General features: G+C 40.7%; 1 protein-coding gene across 1 annotated transcript in view; it reads left to right on the top strand.

Moving 5' to 3' along the window:
* TTC6 (tetratricopeptide repeat domain 6) overlaps positions 1–22,352 on the top strand; it is an 832,741-nt gene that overhangs the window by 27,212 nt on the left and 783,177 nt on the right. The window contains exon 4 of the mRNA XM_029598902.1: positions 21,219–21,425. Within this exon, the coding sequence (XP_029454762.1) occupies positions 21,219–21,425 (207 nt within the window). The remainder of the gene's footprint in view (positions 1–21,218; positions 21,426–22,352) is intronic.

The raw sequence follows: 22,352 nt of genomic DNA, 5'->3' as shown, positions 1-22,352 counted from the left end.
CTTACTTTTTTTAACCTTGGAGAAATCAATTCTATTATTCAATTTAATAAAATCAATTTGGATCTGCAAGAAAAGGCTTGGGAGGGATTGCTTTAGATGTAGCAACCTCTATCAGTAAAAATTTTAAGGTTCAGAATTCTGTAAAAATTTGTGAAAAAGAAAATAAAACTGAAGTTTCCTTAAGACAGGAGGACTGTAGACCTGAAAAATAAAAACTAGTATACAACAGAATTATTAAAATAATAATATAATATAACTGGTAGAATAGCATAGCGCCTCCTAGTGGAGGCACCATTATTACTTTATAGATTGCAACCTGGAACAATAAATTCAATCAATAATACTCTGAGCTTCCTTTCAATGTGGAATATCAGAATACAATTTCTTCATATAATTATTAGAATAGGAAATTAAACACGCTGTTCGCTCAGCTCTATCTGCTGCACACTAAAGTGACTGTAACTACTATTAAATGTCCTTGTCAGTAACCTCAGTTCAGTATTAAAGAAGTTTGAAAGTATTAAAAAGATTAACAACAGAAAGACAGAGTGAGAGGAAGGGCTAGTGTAGGAATGCATTGAAGGTTGAGGGAAAAGATTTGGATCAGCAGGAGATCTGATCTGTGCCCCCCTTTGAAAGCTGCAATGCACAGTTGCAGCAGATAATTCAGGAATTGAGAGGTATAAAGTAAGTGTTGTGATAGAGAAATGTTTCAGATTTATAACAGATAGGGAGAGAAACTGCAGTACTAAGTCCAGTTTTTTCTTTTCAAAAGTTCTCCCTCCCCCCCCCATGAGTGGCAACCAAGACTTAATAACAGAAAGACAGAGTAAGAGGGAGAGGAACAGTGTTTCTCAAAAGAAAATAAACAGAGGAGAGAACTTCATTCAATGAATTAATCCTTCAGTCTATAGGAACTGAAAAGCAGCATTGTATAACATTAATTTAGTTAAGTATGCAAGAAGTGTACCAGCAAGTGATAACAATCTAGATAACATCAACCAGAGACATTGACAGGCAAGGATTTGCTGATCTCTTGCAAACAGATTCTATCTTAACTTACTTTGTCCTATAGGGAAAATTACAGTAAAAATACAAGTTCTGTGCGCTGGCAATACAAGCAATTGCTATAAACTTAAATCTCAGAGAAATGGAGTCATTTTAAATGTGAGCCAAATTAACTTTGCAAAAGGGGAACATTTCACATGAAATTTACACAGTATACTGTTCAAGTTTCAGTACAGTTATAACATAAGGCTCTGCATACACTTTCTGTGGGGGAAAGCTGTAAGTATGCAGTCTTTCAGTAATGGAATATCAAAGACCAAGATAAACCACTCCTTCTAGGTCTGCCCTGTCTGCTCAATTACTCGGTTTAATCTGGTCTGCAATAGGTCATTGTACTGTCTTATTAAATCATTTCTTTCATATTGATACTGTTTTTGCTTGTAACGCAGGAGTGCAGCTGCCTGGCCCAAGGTCTTATATGCTAATTTCTTTGAAGACCTGGAGGCATAATTATTACTTATGGCACTCCGGGCGGTATTCAATTCTATTGCTGTCAGGGATCTCTCTAGCAACCCTCGGGTGTAAGAGGAGTGAAATTCTGTCTCCTTGATACTTGTGCAGAGTTCTCTAAGAACACTGTAGGGAAGGGCGGACCAACTATATTCTGTCCCACCTAGTTCTTTGATCCTTTCTGTAATGGGAGAGGCTTGAATCCCTTCCAATAATTCCTCCCTTGTGAGATTTCCATTCACTTGTTTACAGGGAGCGGTGGTTTGAGATGGTAATTTACCTGGACAAATCGGTGATGCAGAATCAATGACTGTCTCAGGCAATGGCAACTGGGGGTACAGGGAGTTGGTGGTTGGTGGGGGAAGGGCTTGCGGGTAAGGTGGAGGGAGGCTAGCTTCTCTGATTTCAGTGTCTTTAGTTTCCTGGGGTTTTTTCTCTGAGGTGGACGCAGAGGAAGCCACAGGAGCCATGGTAGGGGACGGTGCCTTGTGAGTGTGTGTCCCCAGATGTTCTATTTCATATTCTGTCCCCCCTAGTTCATGGGTCCTTTCTGTGATGGGAAAGGCTTGAAGTCCTTCTAATAATTCTTCTCCTGTAAGGTTTTCTTTTTGCTGTTCCTGGTTAAATCCTATGCACAGGCCAGGTTGTGGCTTAATTGTGCTCAAGGGCTGTTTTCTAAAGAAGGCGGGGAGGTGTGAATGGGCTGTGTCATGGGTGTGGGTATGGGGAGCTGCGGATACAAAGAATTTGCTGTCTCTGAGGGAGTTTGTGGGTAAGGTGGGGGAAGGGTATGTGGAGTGAGTGTACTGATGGGCGGTCTGCCTGCTTCTTTACTGTCTGCTTCTAAGGGCACATGAACTGGAGATGGTGCTTTTAGACTTTTTGTCCCTATGTGTTCTAGGGCCTCTGTGCATTTTTGCCAGAGTAATAATTGCCTTATGGGGGCTCTTGGGGCCATATGAAGACTATTGCCTATTTTAATCCAGTCCTGGACATTCAGAGTTCCCGCCTCCGAATACCATGGGCAACGGCAAGCTATTTCACTTATCAATTCTTCTAAATCCCCTAGCCTGACTTGTGCTATTTTTCCCCTGGTGATGAAATAATGATTCTTAATTATTTTCTGCAGCTTTCTAGCATGACACGTCTGCTTAGCTGACAGTTTCCCCCCCCATACTCACGATTGTTGGGAGCAGACTTGCTGAAAAATTACTTACGCTTGCGGGAGCATGTCTGCTGTTGCGGTAGCTACCTAGGCTGTTCCAGCCGAGTGAGCAGGGAGCTTCTTATCACGTCGCGGGATCACCAGATATCGAGGCAATGAAGACACATCAGGCAGGATTCATGGCAGGCAGGAAAAAGGGAAGGACCTCTCCCGTGGGTCCCCTTTTTATTGTACATACATTCAATAGCATACAATGTGTCATCACATCATTGGCTCCTCTCCCCATAGCATACAGATGTGTCACTACACTATTGGCTTGGCTCAGGGGGTGTGTAAGGATCATTTCATTGGCTGCTGAATCCTATACCTCCTGTCTTTATCCTGCATCTGACTACGGGGCAACTAGCTATTCTTTCAGGCAATCAGGGTTAATTATAAGCTAGAGAAATACATGACAGTCAGGTATCCTCTCCTTAGGCAGAGAGGTTTAAGCACTAGTGTTGCTTCATTCAGTGCAAAGGCCAGGGAGAAGGGAAGTTAGTGTTAAACCCTGACATGGCCTGCCGGCAAAGCTCATAATTCCCCACAGGGTAGCGAGAACAAATGTACCCCGCGCGCGTAGGAATTAAAATCGGCCCCATATTGTTTACTTATGTATAAAAAATATATTTGAAAAAATTGTGAAGAAAATATATTGTATGAATGAGATGAATGAGTGAGTTGTTGTTTAACATGTATATGTAGTACATTGTATTGTATTGTGGTAAATATGTATATTTTTAATATGTTTTGATAAAAAGTTTTGTGATAAATAAATAAATCTTATAAATGCTGAAGTACACAGATAGATTTTTATATGTTAGACATACCTGGTAGGCCAGAGGCATGCCTTGCTAATGTTTTAAATTGGCCAGACCTCTAGGTTAATTAAACTCCAGGTGCCATGAAGCTTAGGTGAGGTTTAGGTATTCTTGATAAGGGTATTCTGACCAATTTTACAGAGGGAGCAAGGGGGTAATGGATTTAGCTTTTCTTGCAAATATGGCAGTAGCCCTGGACTTTTATATTTTGTTAATCCTAAGGGGACCAGTGTTTAATGCATGTATGTATTCAACAAGTAATACATATTGTTCTGATTAATGCTGACACCAATAAAACTATAGATTAGAGATAAAATTACCTATACTGGAAGAGCATTTTACACACTGATCAGAAAGAGAAAGTCTAGCCTTGAAAGCCAACTGTTGAGATATATATGCCCTCCGGAGAAATTTGTATAGCATCTCCCTAAAATACATATTTGCTGATATATCTGATAAATGTTTGAAACTGAAGTGAATGATTTGGAAATCTATAAAAAAAACCCCTCCTTCTCCATTCCAGCGATCCGCAGAAATCTGATAAGTGTCAAGCTGAATTAATTTTCCAAGAGCTTTATATAAAAAAGACAAGAACCTAGATTGGAAATCCTCAAAAAGAAAAAAAAGTCGTCAAATAAGTTAAAAACTGAGGACTTTGAGTCCTGCGGCAAGGACATATTATAGTATCGGAACTGAAAATAAGCTAAAAAATGGGTGTCATTCAACTCATATTTCTACTTTAAATCTTGAAAGGGCAACAACCGACCATCCTCATCTACAACATGGTTTAATTATGTGAGACCCTTAGTCGCCCAGTGATGAAAAATCCTCGATTGGGTGCCAGGAATAAAAGCAAGGTTCCCTTGAATAGGTAAAAAAGGCAAGCACTTACCCAATGTCTTTAATAGTTGAACTAATCGAGTCTAAGCCCATCGTATAGGGCAGGGGTCAGGAACCTTTTTGGCTGAGAGAGCCATAAACGCCACATATTTTAAAATGTAATTCCATGAGAGCCATACAATATGTTTAAAACTAAATACAAGTAAATGTGTGCATTTTATGTAAGATCACACTTTTAAAGTACAATAAGTCTCTGAAAATATTACACCAGGCCTTAAGACACCAATACATCTCCTATTAGGAAAACGGACCAAGTCAGGCTGCTATAGAGTCCTACACAGAAACTACACGCCAGCAGAAAACCTCACCTGAATCACATGCTGTCCCTCACCTAACATAGAATAAAGAGACCAAAACGCATAACAAGAAGCATGCAGACAAAAACTGAATTGGAAACTGCAACAAGCCAGAGTCTCTGTATGCAGTGTAACAAAGGAAAAAAGAAACATCACACATCCTTATAAAACAAATCAAGAAATATAAAATCATCAGCAGTAAAACTGTACTAACAAAAAGAACATATTTCGAAACAGCTGATGAGTGGAATATCCAATAATTAAAAACTCATATAAAACATTTCCAGATACCAACAAAATATTTCAAAATAGCAGACACAAAGATCCAGTAATGAAAAATAATAAGGATACAAAAACTTTTTTGCTCTGCATACCTGGGAACGTTTGATATCCAGGTGTCCTGAGATTGTTCTGAATTAGCAGGAGGTGGGGTGGTTTGCTTGGAACTTTCTCCTCTCTCAGTCACATACCAGGGCTCTCTCTCACACTGGCTCTCAATGACACACCTATACACACATGCTCTCAGTCACTCACATATACAAATGTTTTTTCTCTCTCACTTATATAGGCTCTTAATTACACATTTACACACATGCTGTCTATCTTTTCACGCTTACACACACACAGGCTTTCAATCACATAAATACATGCTGTCTTTTTCTCTCACACACAGACTCTCATTCACATGCTTACAAACATGTCCTCTCTTTCTCTCATTTACACACAGGCTCTCAATCACATACTCACATGCTCCCTCACCTAAATCAGCTCTCAATCACACACAGACACACATGGTCTCTCTCTCTCATTTAAACACAGGCTCTCAATCACATACTCACATGCTCCCTCACCTAAATCAGCTCTCAATCACACAGACACACATGGTCTCTCTCTCTCATTTAAACACAGGCTCTCAATCACATACTCACATGCTCCATCACCTAAACCAGCTGTCAATCAGACACAGACACACATGATCTCTCTCTTACTTATACACACAGGCTCTTAATCATACACAAAGGATCTCAATCATACACACATACTCTTTCAAACAAACAGGTTTTCAATTACAAACTTACACATACAGGTTCCCAATGGTAAACTTACATTCATGCTCTCTCTCTCACAGGCAGGATCTCAATCACAGACATACTCTCTTTCACATATACAGGCTCTCAATCATTCACATACATACAATCTCTCACTCACACACACATGCTTGCTCGCTCATTCACTCTCTCTCTCTCCCCCCCCCCCCCCCCGGGAACTCGCGGCAGCAGCAGCCACCTCCCAACGCTAACCTCCTTCATTTTCAGCCCTCGCGGAGGCGAAGGCGGAGTCCCATCGGCCGCGGTTGAAGATTTTCATTTTCCTCCGAGCCGCGCTGCAGTCTTCTTCCCGTCGGACACTAGTGTGCCTGCGCGGGTCTTCCCGCGCAGGCACCCGATGCTCTCCACTTCCTCTTCCGGGCCGCGGGAAGAAGAGAGCACCGGCGTGCTCTCTTCTTCCCGCGGCCCGGAAGAGGAAGTGGAGAGCATCGGGTGCCTGCGCGGGAAGACCCGCGCAGGCACCCGATGACTCCAGCGCTGGCACCCGGCTGACACCCGATGACTCCCGCGCAGGCACCCGGATGACTCCAGTCGGCGTGCTCTCTTCTCCTCCCCCCCGCGGCCCGGAAGAGGAAGTGGTGAGCATCGGGTGCCTGCGCGGAAGAAGAGACCACGCTAGTGTGGTCTCTTCTTCCCGCGCAGGCACCCGATGCTCTCCACTTCCTCTTCCGGGCCGCGGGGGGGGGGGAGGAGAAGAGAGCACGCCGGTGCCGCTGACTCCAGCTGTCCTGCCGCGTTCCGCCCGGGCTGACAGCATTTTAAGCCCGGGCGGCGGAGGACCGGGGAGCAGCTGGGTCAGCGGGGAACCGCGAAGTATGGCGACACTTGTCTGCGAGCCAGATGCAGCCCTCAAAAGAGCCATATCTGGCTCGCGAGCCATGGGTTCCCGACCCCTGGTATAGGGGCTAATAAGATACTATGAGAGTATGACTTTGGGTGTTTCGCCGATGAGGCCTGATGAACATATCGTAAATCCAGTGGAAAGACTAAAGCCCTTTCACTTTGAAGTTAAACAAAAAAGGATTTGTCCAGTAGCCATTCCCATATTATACGTAAATTACAAGCCAGATTATAGGTCGCAAGCTCTGGAACCCCATGCCCCTTGATTCCAGTTGTTCTTCAGCCGAGCTCAAGGAATCCTTGGCTTCTTCCCCCACCAAATGAATTGTCGAAATAACTTTTCCACATATAAGATATCCTTATAATTTAATTGCAAAGGAAAATTTTGGAAGACATATAGACATTTGGGAAAGATCATCATCTTAAAGAGATTGATTCTGCCTCCCAGCAAAAGCGGCAAATCCTGCCAGGCCTGCAGTTTATCCCTAGAGAATATCAGCAATAGGGAAACATTCAAATGATAAAGAGCCAATAGATTAGTAGAAATCTGTAAATCCAAATACCTTAAATCTCCCATTGCCCAATGTAAAGGAAAATGATCACCCCATCTCTCTTTAAGAATTTCTGGGAAAGCCAGTGCCTCAGACTTCTCCATGTTTAACCGAAGACCAGAAAAAATCTCCACATCACGAAAAATACCCAATAAGAATTCCAGTGAGTTAACAGGATCTGTTAGAAAAATTAAAATGTCATCAGCAACAGCAGCATATTTAAATGTTTGGTGACCCAAACAAGCCCCACGCATGCCTTTGGACATTTGAATGTAAGCCAATAATGGCTCTAATGTCAAAAGAAATAATAAGGGAGATAGGGGACATCCTTGTCTAATGCCACGAGCTATGGAGGATAAATCAGAGCACGTCCCAGTGCCCATGATGGATGCTGTCGGTTGGTGATATAAAAGCTGGACTGCATCAAAGAAAAAAACCTTCTAATCCCACAGAATGAAGGAGAAAGAATAGATACCCCATTCTGTCAAACGCTTTTTCAGTGTCAAAGCTAACTACCAAGAAAGGATCTTCATCTCTCTGACAGAGCTCTATAGCTGTTAATAAAAGTTGGGCATTGGTAAGGGAATAGCATGTACAAACAAACTCCACTTGACCAGAACCAGTAATGGAAGGTAAGATCACAGCCAGGTGATCTGCTAAAATCTTTGCGAACAGTTTCTGGTCAAACTTTAAAAGAGAAATTGGCTGATAGGAGGCTGGGGAAAGACTATCTTTACCCGATTTAGGTATAAGAGTAATATGAACTGAACTGGTATGAGTTGGAAAAGCTTTAATGGAGATCAGCTTATTAAAAACCCTGGTCAAGGAAGCAAAAACAGAAACAGCCCAGATCTTTAAAAATTTGGCATCGTACCCATCAGGATGAGGGGCTTTTAGTAGCTTTGCTTGCTGGATACAAATATTTATTTCACCCTCACTTATGGGGTGATTTAACCAATTTAATTGTGCCTCAGAGATCCTGGGAATCCTTAAACAGGTACAAAAGGATTCACATTTCTTTTGATCCCAACCTTCTGAAGAGTAGAGTTCAGAATAAAACTGCTGAAAACACTTAAGATTCTCCAGGGTAGAATTAATAATCTGCCCCAAAGAGGATCGGAGAGCTAAAATATAGCTAGAGCTCCGAAGGGTCTTAATAAGATTAGCCATAATTTTCCCTGCCTTGTTGCTAAACTGGTACAGCTTAAACTGATAATACACTATACTCTTTTTAGTATGCTGATGGAGAAGGGAACTGAGCGCTACTTGCAAAGCTAAGAAGCGTTCTCTATTGGCACGAGTATTAGAGGATAATAAAGAGCGCTTAACACACTGGAGTTGGCTATTCAAGGCTATCACTCACTTATCAAGAGCTCTCATTCTCTGAACCAGGTAGGATATAATCTCGGCTCGCAACACAGCTTTGGTGGTGTACCAGAAGAGAATGGGATCATCCACATGGTTACCATTATGAAACAAAAAATCCTTCCATTTGGAACATAAAAATTCTTGGAATTGTAAGTCATCCATTAAATAATAAGGAAAACGCCAAGTATTACCATTCCAACCTGCACAATGTCATGAAGAGCAAGCTGGATTCAAACAGATGCATGGTCAGAAATCAAAATATCTATGCCAGTATCAGTAATTTTAGAAAAAATAGTTTTATCTACTAGAAATTTAATCTGACCTGGAATAAATGGAATGGGTTCTCGACAAATGAGTGAAAACCCTTTCTGAAGGATGTAACAATCTCCATGCGTCTACCAAATACAGGGAGTCTTCCAAAAAGAAAAAACCTTTACCCAGTTTCCTTTCTCTCCTGATTGTGTGGGACCTGTCCAGTATAGGATGAGACCATAATCCAGATAAGGAAGCAAAAGCTTCTAAATGTCCCGAAAAAAAAGAAGGATCATAAATATTTGGTGCATAAAGATTTCAAAAAAGCAAGGGAGTGCGATCCTCTTCTGTCACCAAAATTAAATATCTGCCTTGTGGATCTTTAATTTCCAGTTGAACTGAGAGAGCTACCTTCTTATGCACTAATACTGCTACTTTAGCAGATCTTGTGGTTGCTGAGGCAAAATGGACAGTTCCCACCCAATCCCTTCGTAGTTTAGTATGCGTAAGATTATTTAGAGGAGTTTCCTGTAAATAAACAAGGTCTGCTGATTTCTTTTTCAAAGCAGACCTTTGAGAATTAATGCCATAAACATTCCAGGAAAATATCTGGAAATCTTTGTGTGTCATTTATCCATCCTCAATCTGGTCTCCTCATGAAATAAAGAGACTTGGTGGAAGGAGGATAACCAATGGGACAGTGCTATATCAGGGTACAAATTATATCGCAATGATAGAGAGGATCAACTTGGTGGGGGTGTGGCACTTTATGTCCGGGATGGTATAGAGTCCAACAGGATAAAGATCATACAAGAGACTAAATGCTCAGTAGAATCTATATGGGTAGAAATCCCTGGACAAAATCCCTGGACAAAATGGTCAGACAGATGATGAAATGCTTAGAGAAATAAGGGAAGCTAACCAATTTGGCAGTGCAATAATAATGGGAGATTTCAGTTACCGCTGCAAGTGAACACGTTGTACAAAAATCTTGAATTTTTCAATGTGTTATATTATTTGATAATTTTAAAATATTTTTTTAATATATTTGGGACCATCATAACACCCGCAGTCTACATGCATATTATGCCTGTATTTTCAGCCGCTACGGGTCATTTTTAATCATCGGTCCAACACTGTAAATGTCTTTATCACTTTTTTTCTATTTTTTTCTAAAACTTTTTTAGTTTCTTCTATAGAATATGTGATGGTCCCAAATATATTAAAAAAATATTTAAAAATTATCAAAAAATATAACACATTGAAAAATTCAAGATTTTTGTACGTGTTCACTGGCAGTGTTTGTATAAATTGTTGTATTTTGGATAGTTTATTCGGATATTATTGGTAGATTTCGATTACCCCAATATTGACTGGGTAAATGTAATAGTGGTGTGCATTCGGTCCCTACGTATTGGCAATCTGCAACGGATGTTGCCATATTTGTTGTATTCGTGGGGAAGCGAAACGTATCGCGATTCCCCATGAATACACGAATCTTCGCCGAATTATTTGGCCACTTAAATAAATCAATTTAAACAACCCCCCCCCACCCTCCTGACCCCCTCAAGACTTACCAAAACTCCCTGGTGGTCCAGTGAGAGGTCCAGGAGCCATCCCTGCACTCTAACACCCTCGGTGCTGTTTCATCATGGCGCCGATAGCCTTTGACCTACTATGTCACAGGGGTAACCGGTGCCATTGGTCAGCCCCTGTCACATGGCCATCGGTGCCATCTTGTGCTCCTACCATGTGACGGGGCTGACCAATGGCACCGGTAGCCCCTGTGACATAGTATGGGCAAAGGCTATCGGCGCCATTTTGATTACTGGCAGCCGATGGCCCGAGGGCAGGAGATCGCTCCGGACCCCCGTTGGACCCCCAGGGACTTCTGGCCAGCTTGGGGGGGGGGCCTTCTGATCCCCACAAGACTTGCCAAAAGGCCAGCGGGTGTCCAGGAGCAACCTCCTGCACTCCGGTCGTCGGATGCCAGTACTCAAAATGGGCCGATCGCCTTTGCCCTCACTATGTCACAGGGACCGACGGTCGGCCCCTGTGACATAGTGAGGGCAAAGGCGATCGGCGCCATTTTGAATACTGGCATTAATACGGCGATTTCTATTCGTGTCCCAGCTAAAATTAAAATTAACTACAACCCCCCATCCTCCTACCCCCCCCCAAGACTTACCAAAACTTCCTGGTGGTCCAGCGGGGGGTCTGAGAGCCATCCCCTGCACTCTCACACCCTCAGTGCCGGTTTCATCATGGCACCGATAGCCTTTGACCTACTTGTCACAGGGGCTACCGGTGCCATTGGTCGGCCCCTGTCACATGGCCATCGGCGCCATCTTGTGCTCCTACTATGTGACAGGGGCTGACCAATGGCACCGGTAGCCCCTGTGACATAGTAGGTCAAAGGCTATCGGCGCCGGAGATTGTTTCAGTAAAGAAGGTTGAAGCTGAGAGATCTCCATCTTTGTCATGAGGAATCCATCTTGTATGTTTGACACTCGTTGCTCACATTTTAGCACAATGCCGTTCAAAGCCTGCAAAGGATGAGGAAACTTCATCTAATTTGTCAAAGATCTTCTGTAGCTCAGGCTCCAAAGCCTCCACCACAGCTGCTTTCATGCTGGCCATCACTGTGTTTGGCAAAGTTAGAGAATCAGAAGGCCCAGACCCTGTGTCATCCGCCATGATGGAATCAGGCAATTTTGGTTTTTCTTTTTATTTATCTTTCTTAGATTCCTGGATGACATGTCCACTGAAATCACACTCCGGTTCGAGGAAAAGTGAAGGCACCATTCTCGAGTCTAATTTGCTAGAAATAATGCGGTGGATGAGGTGGATTAGACGATAATGAGCCAAGAAGGGAAATCACATCCTCTCCCCTTTAGTGCATCACATGATCTTGTCAAAAACTGAAATTAAGTAAATAAGAAACTCTAGAATAGACATCAATAACTTCTTGTATGTAACAATCTCTGTATACACTATTCATGTGGATATCCAATATTGTTTTGTCATAGTTCAAAGAAGCAGCTACATAATGTCCAATTTTTTTCTTTGTTTCCCCACTTTTCTATAAGATAACACAATATGCAGACAAAAGCAACCTAGGTGCTCATTCATTCAAACTGTACATATAAGATCATGACACATACAGCTGAATTTTCAAAGGCCGACACATGTAAACCCCGGTACACGTACAAGTGCTGGGCCTCTCCAAAGGGGCTGGCCAGGGGGTGGGGTCTGGGCAGGATGGAGGCCAGCCGCTGTTCTGGGGAAGCACGCACCAGCAGCCAGCCATCACGTGGAGATTACTGCTGCTGCAGAGGAGTAGTAAGTAATAAAATTAAAAATTTTGAGAATGTTAGGTTAGGTTTAGGGGGTGCAAAGGAGAGGGGAAAGGGAAGAAAGTTTAGACAGGGGGGTAGGGAAAGGGAAGAAAGTTTAGACAGGGGGGTAGGGAAGTTCTCGCCCAGTCTTCTCGTTAATTGGAATGGTCTGGGAGGAAACTGGAGGAGGCCCGATTGTATCGCCATGCATATTTAGCAAAAATCCGCCCCCCCTGTGTGTGTCACCTGCACATGCGCACCTAATTTTAAAATCCAGCGCGCATGTGGAAGCAGCCATCAGATTTTATAACATGCGTGTGCTAACACGCGCATGTTATAAAATCGGCACGTCCATGTGCGCTCGTCGGGAAATGCGTGCACATGGATCCATGCGCTTCTTTTAAAATCGACCCCATATTGTAACCCCCAAAAAGTGGCAGGAGGAAAAGGGGAAAAAAATAAAAAATCAAGTACATGTAAAAAGACAAACAAACAAACCCCCCCCCTCAAAAATACCTAGTACCAAAAAAACCAAAAAACACCCCACAGTACCTCTTTACCTGCAAGCTCATGGATTGTGACTGAATTTAAACAAAAAAGTTAATAGGGGTAAAGGAAAAAAAATCAATTATCATCCCTTAGCATATTGTACTCTAGAGCATATTACTTAACATATTTTGCCCATAAAACTTCAGCACAGTGTCTGTTTCACTTAAATGACTTCAGAAGCTATTATTTATTAGTAGCACTTTTCTATACTCAGTAAACTGCCTTCATCTGTACACAATGTAACATGTACAACATATAATAAAACACAAACAGAACACATGATGACAGGGAACCACAAACAGTAACCAATTATCGAACATTAGAGCTCAAAAAGTGGGCCTTTTAAAAGCAAAAAAAAAAAATCTTTGGATATAGAATTAAGTAAAATATCAGAATTTTAAAACATCTGTTAAAAAAAGAAATCTGGGAGAGAAAAAAAACACTCTCAGGTTTTGCACTTTATCTGGCAGAGTAGTCTTCATGCTTGTCAATCTGTAAAAAAAAAAAAAAAGAGAAAATCTCACATACGAAGAGTGATTAATTTAATCTTTTAAATCACAGCACAAGGTAATAACAGCTATAAGCAACTGAGCTACACAATTAAGGGGGTCATTTATCAAAATGCGATGCGTTTTTGCATGCGTTAAGGGCTTATCACATGCGAAAAGCCCCGTAAACGCATGCGATAGGCCTTTACCGCATGCGAAAACGTGTTTAACGCATGCGATCGCACCATATCGTATGGTGCGATGCAAATTCAGAAAATAGGAGGAGTTAGGGCTGGGTTAGCCTGTCTGCGAAGAGCTATCGCACAGCTGTAACACCAATTTTAACTACACCTCTTTGAATTGCATTAGGCTGTGCGATAGCTGCCGTGACCATGCCGTAAGGTTTCATCGCCCTTAGTGATGTCTCCTGTAAGGCCTATTTGAGGTGAATTGAGGGGGGAGGGAGGGAGAGAGAGACTGGGTAACATCAAGCTAGGTTGAGAGAACATTGCCCAAATCTCATCTTGGAGTGAGTTTCCTCACTCCGAAGGCCATCAAATCTTCACAAGAGACCACTGTTCTGTTCATAGGTGTCACGTAGAATGTCAAAGTGGCTCCTAACCCCCTACCTAATCCCCACCTCGAGTTACTAGGAGGGCCTACCATAGGGATACAAATACCTACCTATGGGCCATGACATTATGGCCAGTCTCTCTCTCTCTCTCTCTCTCTCTCTCTCTCTCTCTCTCTCTCTCTCTCTCTCTCTCTCTCTCTCTCTCTTGGGACCATTAACAGTTGTTGAATGCAGGAAATACAACAGGTCAGCACTTATTGCAGAATCTGAAAAGGGTATCACAATTTGCACTAACTTAGCTCTTCACACAGGTAATTAGCAATAAAACACAGTACTTACTGCATTTTGATAAATCCAGGCATAAAGTAGAAAACTACTACTTTGATTAACTTACACAATAAAAAAAAATCTCTCTTTTCTAACTTCGTTGTTTTGACTGCTTAAGCACAAGTCCTTTCAAGTGAGAAGGAAGGAAGGAGAGGAAAAAAAGCTTACGAGAGAGATTTCTACCTCTCTCTCCTCTCCCTGCTTTACGAAACTTTTAGCTAGGTGCACAATTACAATCATGCAAACTTTAAATTAGGTGTTAGTACATACAAAAAGCATACACATCTGCTTTGCTAGCAACCTAAGGGGGTCATTTTTTAAAGCTAGCGCATGCGAAAAGGGACGTTTCGCACGCGATAGCTAAAAAGGGGCAGAGTCGGGGCAGCGTCTGCCCTGGAAGAGGAGGAGTCGGGGCAGACGCCGCGAAGACAGCATGGATGGCGAAAAGGTAAAGAGCCTTTTCGCTGCCCATTTCGCGCCCAATAGCATCACCTTTTATGATGGTGCTATTAGGTGCGAAAGCCGGCAGCAATCGCTCCACAGGGGTGCGATCGCTGCCGGCTTTTGCAAGACCGCCCCCCTGCTTCACCCCGCCACCCCCCTGCACTGCACGATTCACGCCGCCACGGTGTGTTATAGAAAATATAGGCCTAAATCAGTAAAAGATGAAGCTAATTTTCTGGAAAGGAGAAAAAAAATCTTTGCATGTAGAACTATGCATGAAGAGAAACTGGAACTTTAAACATTTCATTTTAGTCTAGTCCTGTATTCTGCCAGTTTCACAAAAATCAAGGAAGAGTTTAGGTTATCAGCTGGGGCCAGAAACCCCATTGTTTAAGTAAGTATTACGTATGCCACATAGAGAGTAGATGGAATGGGGTCAACCAATCCCAACTTAATCCGCAGGCCTGCTGGAAGGGGGGAGGTAAATACTGAATGTGAAAATCAGGGTCTGTAACAAATTTTGGCTGTATGTCCTTTTTTCCTACATCAAAAGCAAATAGCACAAAACTTCATTGACTGAGAAGCTGGTTCATGCTTCTGATTATGTGCAGGACTACAGGTTAAAGTCCTGTTGTGGGGGGTGCATACAGTGATTACATTCTCGCTCCCTCTCTCTTCTGGATCATTTGCTCCCCTCTCCCCAGTGGTCTCATCAAAAGAATTTAAGTCTGTTCTGACATTAAGACCCTAAGGGTTCTTCCCACATGCTGCTGAATCTCCAATAGGTACTTTCTAATTTCGTCTTTTAATTCTATCTTACTGTCCTTTTGACTCTTAACAAATGACACCTTTTGTGATACAATATTCTGTACTCAATAGGTTTTCTTATGCTCTGTCCCGTTTACTGCAGATTACAAGAAAAATTCTTAACACAAACTATACGGTTTCAAAATAAACAAATCTGCCTTTCACATTAAAAGATCAAGAAATATACAGGCATAAATTAAAGGCTCATATAAACCTTTCACCTGGAATCCAGCATCCTCATCGTCAATTTTGTTCCGGGTACAGACCATGCACACTGCATTCTGCCCAGGGGCAACTGACCTGGGGGGCTTATCTCATGGAGGCCTACACTGGTGGTTACCTGAGGGGCTTATTGCCTGAGTGCACAGAGGACTACCTCAGGGGCTTACCCAGTATAAACACACAAATTACTGGAATTATACCTGGGGGCTTGAACCCAGGAGCTTATTCCCTACACAAACTTTGATTCAGTACATCAGGGTTCCAGGTACTTAGGACAGTAAGTTTATTTGAGCAATAGGAGAATAGAACAAAAAAATTAGATCATACAGAAGAAGTAATGGTAGGTAAAGAAAATTGCTATATATATATAAAAGCTTACATGTTTCCAAAGGATCAGCCAGTGCTTTCATGTCTGGAAGCATGCTCTCCTTCACTCTCTCGCTGTTATTACTCGTTATACACCAAATGCTTGGGAAAAGCAGCAATGTTCCCTCCCTCTAAGTTCTTATCCATCTCAGGCACAGCTGACTGGCCTTCACTCTCTCTCAGGCTTTAATATAGGTTAATGGCTTGCTTTCTCATCATAGACCTAATAGAATAGCTAAAATAGACACTTTCCTGTTCATAAGCATTTCATAGTGCAAAACAGTAAATAGGCGTTCACTCAGAGGTTGGCCTGTGGCCTTCAAACTATTCTGTGACCGGGTGAGAACTCTGAATCCATACAGCCAAACCTCTAAATACATCCTCAGCCAAAGTAAAAAAAAAAAAAAGACTCCAACACTACCAGAACTTCTCTACATTCACTTAATGCCCTCAGATGTATCCCACTCAGCCCCTTCTCTTTAACTGCTTTTAGATTAGCTAGCTCCCTGTTACAAATTCCAATCTATAAAAAGCTTTGCCAAATTAGATTACTGAAAAGATCCTTTGGTGAAGGACTTCCAACCATGTGGAATGATCTTCCTCTAGAGTTGAGGGAAGAACTTGATTTGAAGCAATTTAGAAGAAAGTTCAAAACATGGTTTATGACCCAATATGCTAATAATTTGCCATAATAGGTGATTAACAGAGAGATGGGAAATGATGACGCTTGCTTTTTTATTTTGTTTCAGTTGTTTATTTAGGTATTAGTTTTATACTACTGTATGAGATGTATTGAATACTGTGTTATGTATTATTGCTGTAAATCGCTTGGGCAATTTTTAATTAGTGAAGCGTTCAAAAAATTACTAAATAACTAAACAAACAAATACAATCTTCTAAAAATTGTTTAACTCACTTTCAGTCTTATTTGTGACCATTTTCTGCAGTCCTATTCTTGGCCCTTCCTTAATAGACACTGAACAGAAATATGTTAGGCAGTTCTGCTTTTTTCCTTGTAAGCCTCCATATATTCCTCCCCTTTACCTCTGAATTTCAAAGTGCCACGTATGGACTTCTTCCTGTCATTAATTTATCTAAAATTACCATATTTGCTATTTTTTCTTCCATTTGAATTTTTGCATTCTTGTCTAATTTCCTAGCTTCTCTTAGCTTTTCCACATATTGTTGCTTGTTTTCCTTTCTGTAATCTCTTGTAGTTTATGAATGTTAACCTTTTATCTCTTACTGTTTCAGGTATTTCTTTAGAAAACCATAGTAGCCTCTTTATTCTACTTACCTTGATTTACTTTCCTAACAAAAATGTTTGTTATGCTTACAATATCTCCTTTTAGTTTTGCCCACTGCTCTTCTACTTCCCCTAGATTTTCCCCAACCATCTAATGACTTCTTCAAAGTCTTGACTTTGTGGTTTACCTTATATATGTGATGCCTGGAGATGATCAAATAATCACTCATGTTACTTAATTAGTCTATATTGGCTGTTATGTCACAACTGGCATCACATGCACTGTTTGGACAAAAAAGAACCTATCTAGTGTAAAGTAAATTGTAAATTCTTTTAAACAAAGCTTCCCTTGGGGAAATTGCAGGGAAGTTTCTTAGAGAATTTTAAATTTACTTAGCAATAAAATGTAATACAATGTGAATATGATGCAGGGTATACTTTTGAATTGCTGCATAATATGCCATCAAACATGGTTTTCCTTTAACATATTTGTTCCATTTTGTATATCCCTTAAGTGCCCTTTGCCCTTTCTGTTCAAGGCAAAGTGGAAGTCTTGGTAAGACAGGCTTCAGAGATAATGCTCTCCTCTCATTTTATCACTGCAATGTTTTATAGATATATATGGATACATTGTCCATATCACTTGTTTCAAGTACTGGTAATTGTTAAGTGTGAAACTGACAGTGCTGCTTGTTTTATTTCTTTTTTTTTTTATTTAAAATATTTATCAAGTTATAACATTTGCAAAGAAATGATATAATCAAGCATTTACATAATTTCAAACTTCAAAATTCATCAAAGAATTATAATTTACATTCCAGCCCACATTTAAGAGGAGAAGGAGATTATTCAATCTGCAATGCAAAGTATTTCCTTTTCAACACAATACTCCCTACTAACTCTTACTTTAATTAACCTGAGACTTGTCTAAGATAAAGAGTTGCAGGTGCGAGGGATCAAGAAAAACAAATTTGTTATTTTGATACGATATCTGGCACTTGCAGGGAAATTTTAAAAAGAAGCTAGCTCCTATATTTAATACGGATTGCTTTAAGGACAAAAATAGTTCCCTTCGTGCCTGAGTTGCACGGGAAACGTCGGGGAAGACTTGTACTTTTTGGCCACAGAAATTACAATCTTTATTCTGAAAATATTTATGAAAAAACAAGTCCTTATCCCGCTTCAAAGAAAAAGAAACTAGCAATGTTGCTCTAGAATTAATCAAGTCCATGGAGTCTTCTAAAAAGGTAGAGACCCCTGGACTCTCCAATATATCAACACCACCCTCCTGAACTTGCAACGTCTTTTTCTTAGGCAGATAATATAATCTAGAAACTAATGGAACTTTCTCTATTTCAATGGACAATATTTCAGTTACGTACTTCTTATATAACTCATTAGCCGACAATAGCCTTGAAATTGGAAAATTTAGTAATCTAAGATTACAAGATCTTAATTCATTTTCCAACATTTCAATCCTGTTGTACAATATCATATTGTCTTTAATAGAAGATACATTGACAGCCTGCAATTTATTAACAACTGGGTTCAATTTTGAAACTTCTTGCTCTATCTTCTCAGTCCTACAATCTAATTCCTCAAATTTTGCTCTAGTTTCTACAGAAAATGTGTACACATTGGATATAGATCTAGACATTTTCTTATCAATTTTAGCGGACAATCTCCATACATCCAATAAAGTCACGTTTTCTGGTTCAACATTACTTTCTTCCCCATCACTTCCTATTTCAGGAATTATAGATGTCCAATCCACAAGGAGTGCAAAGAAGCTATAGGTCCAAAAGTTTTTCTCATCAAAAGCAATTTATTGAAACTTTAATTTGGCAACTCCTTTTCTCCAGAACAGTGAAGGTAAATAGCTTTTTCAGGGTCCCCCGACACGGACCCCGTGTTTCACCCGAAGGCTCTCCTTGCCGTTTTAGCTGTATGAACTCCTCAGCTAGTTTCAAGTTATTGCAAAATAATTTTGTCCCTCCCAACGCAGCCTTCGGGCGAAACACGGGGTCCGTGTCGGGGGACCCTGAAAAAGCTATTTACCTTCACTGTTCTGGAGAAAAGGAGTTGCCAAATTAAAGTTTCAATACATTGCTTTTGATGACAAAAACTTTTGGACCTATAGCTTCTTTGCACTCCTTGTGGATTGGATATTGTACTTTTGGAGTACTTCCTCTGCTCCTCCTTTATATTAGGAATTATAGATGGACATTTAACCTTGTTATCACTCCTAGTTGCCTCGCCTCCCATTACTAATACTTCTGATTGTATATTCCACTCAGATGTAACCCCATTACCTCCTTGGGTATGGGTTACTCCAGCCGAGGGGCCTATAACTATATTGGCTGCCTATATATCTTCCACTACTGGTTGTAAGGGGGGTTGTATAGACCGGGGACTCAGGGATACTCCTAGGGGGGAGTTCCCTTCTAACACATCTCCAACGATGGACTCACCCACATACACTACATGGGAGTCCATTGGGCCAATTTTCTTTGACATGGGAATTGTTGGCGAGGAGCCATAAGTTTTAGATTTCCTTTTCCTTCCCATAATTTCTTATCCAGGGGCGCGCCCCTTTGGCGCGCGGCTTCGGCTGCGTGCCGGTGGCTGCGCGCCGCTGTGCCCTTTGTTTTATGCTGTCCCGGGGCACTTACTGATGACATCAGCAGGGTTCTGCCCCTTCTGTCTGGGCCTCCCCTCTCCTCGACCAGATGATAGATTTTTCTCACTCACAGCTGCTCGCAAGCAGCCAAACTGCAGTCGTGGGTTCCCAGCATGCAGACCTTTCTCTCCTCTGCTTGTTATATTTCTAAACCTGAATTTTTTTTTAGAGAGAATTAAGTTTGAAAACATTAATGCTATCTAAGACTCTAAGATACTTGGCCAACCTTAAAAATAATGATGTGCTTGTAAAGAATGAGAGTTGTTGAAAAATCAATGACTGCGTTTTAACATCTGCTTCTTTCTTTAACATGAGATAGCAATTTTATTTTGAAGCATGCTATCGTAAATTCCTGTGAGCATTTAAATGAGGATTAAGGAACATAATGGGGTCAATATTCAAAGCCATTTAGCCAGATAACTCAGAAGTTATCTGGCTAAATGGCATTTTTTAAAAATATTGTGTCACTTACCTTTCTAAAATTTAGCTGGATAAGTCATTATCTAGCTAAACATTTGCTAGATAAAAAGTTCTAGGTTGGGGTAAAAGTATCTGGCTAACCTGGCCGAATTTTAATGATAACCGGCCTTGTGTGGATGGATAATCTGCCACTTAACCGGCATGCTTATCTTAAAAAAAAAAAAAAAAAAAGTTTAACTGTGAACCTCCTGTTCCAATTTCCTCTCTTCCACCATAATATATTTTTAACACCCCTGTTGGCTGAGCCCTCCCTCCAAACTTCTCTAGTAGTAAAAAGTAAAAAGACTCTTGACACTGGTCCTCTCCACAGCTCCCTCACCAATAAATAGAATAAAAAATATGATATTTTTTATTCTATTTATTGGGGAGGGGGAGGCCTGGTACTGAGAGTCTCTTCACCTTTTCCATTGGATGATTTTTTTTTTTTTGGGGGGGGGGAACCTCAGCCAACAGGGGTGTTACAGATTTATGGTAGGAGGTGGGAAATGGGCTGGGAGGCACTTAGTCAAACTTTAAAAAAAGATACCATTTGACTGGATATCTTTTGAAGATATCCAGTTAAATGGCAGGTTATCTGGTCACATAAGGCTGGATAATTAAACCTAATCAGCCATATTCAAAAGCTTGCTGGTTAGGTGTAAAGTTATGTGACTAAAGTTAGCTGAATAACTTCAAAAAGAGATATTCAGTGGAGCATTTATCCCCTTGAATATCCGGGATAATTATCTGGCTAACTTTAGATGGATAACTTGTCCTCTGGTCACTTTACTGAGTATTCCCCTCAATGTCATTTTTAGAAGAAAGTAATTTGTATCTGTTGCTTTTTCTTTTTCTGTAGGCTTCAGAATTAGTCAATGAGGTCGTTCCTCATCAAGCTCCAGAAATTTTCCCTGTCACTATTCTGGATGAAGCTTCTGTGGAAAGTCATCATGTCAAATACACAGAACCATCAGCTGTTCCAGTGTCACCTAAATCAACAGTAGATAACGATAGCATCTCAGAGAGCAAAAGGGAAACGGAGGAATTTCTAACATTGTCAGCAGAGGTAAAATCTATTTTTTGGACATTTTGGGACCTGTTTACTAAACAGCGCTAATGTCTTTAATGCACATTATTTAGTGTTAATGTGGGTATTTTCTGTCAATACCAATTTTTTGTAAACATTTAAATGAATTGATTAATATGCTAATCAGCTCTTTTAAATGTAAGATAGCTCATGTTAATGAAAAAATGTATGTTAATGCTGCCATTAATGACAAGTTAATTACATCTCAAGAAGTATAGTTAATTTTGTTTTAAATCATTGACAGAGTAATGCAACTGCTGATGTTTCTACCCTCCCTCTTTCCCACTGTTTTTACTTACCATAGTTTCACAAATATATTTATTTTACAAATCTTATATACCATGGTCTACATGGTGTGCATGATGCAGTTTACAAATTAACAAGCATAATAAAATCATAAACAATCTCAGTCACAGCTAAAAAGAAGTAAAAAGTGACTAAACAAACCAATCAAGTCTGCATAGAAAAGAAGAGCCTGATAAGTCATCATGCTATAAGATTAGAATGAACTCTTATATCTGGTATATCAAGGTGATTATATACAGAAAGACTGTTTAAACAAGAAAGTTTTTAGGTTTCTTTTCATTTTTAAGGCTTCAGGGAATATCACATTAAAAACCACAGTTTTCATGCACTTAATTTAATTTAACTTATTTATCTGCTGCTTACACTTTTTATCCATCTATTCAAAGAAGGCCCAAGCAATGTATAAACCAACTGAGTAAACAAGCCTCTTTGTATAGTAAAGGGGCTATACTGAAACTTTAATATGTGGGCAAAACTGAGGGTCTGAAATAAAAGCCTTGATTTTCACACCTAAAATGCAGTTTTACCCTCAGAAAGGGCTTTCATTATTGCAGAGGTCAACAAGCAGGGCTGAATCTTTCCCACGTGTCATAGCTAAGT

Source organism: Rhinatrema bivittatum, chromosome 4, assembly GCF_901001135.1.
Source record: "Rhinatrema bivittatum chromosome 4, aRhiBiv1.1, whole genome shotgun sequence".
Lineage (NCBI taxonomy): Eukaryota > Metazoa > Chordata > Amphibia > Gymnophiona > Rhinatrematidae > Rhinatrema > Rhinatrema bivittatum.
The sequence above is the reverse complement of the archived record's forward strand: the minus strand, read 5'-3'. Positions and strand labels throughout refer to the sequence as shown.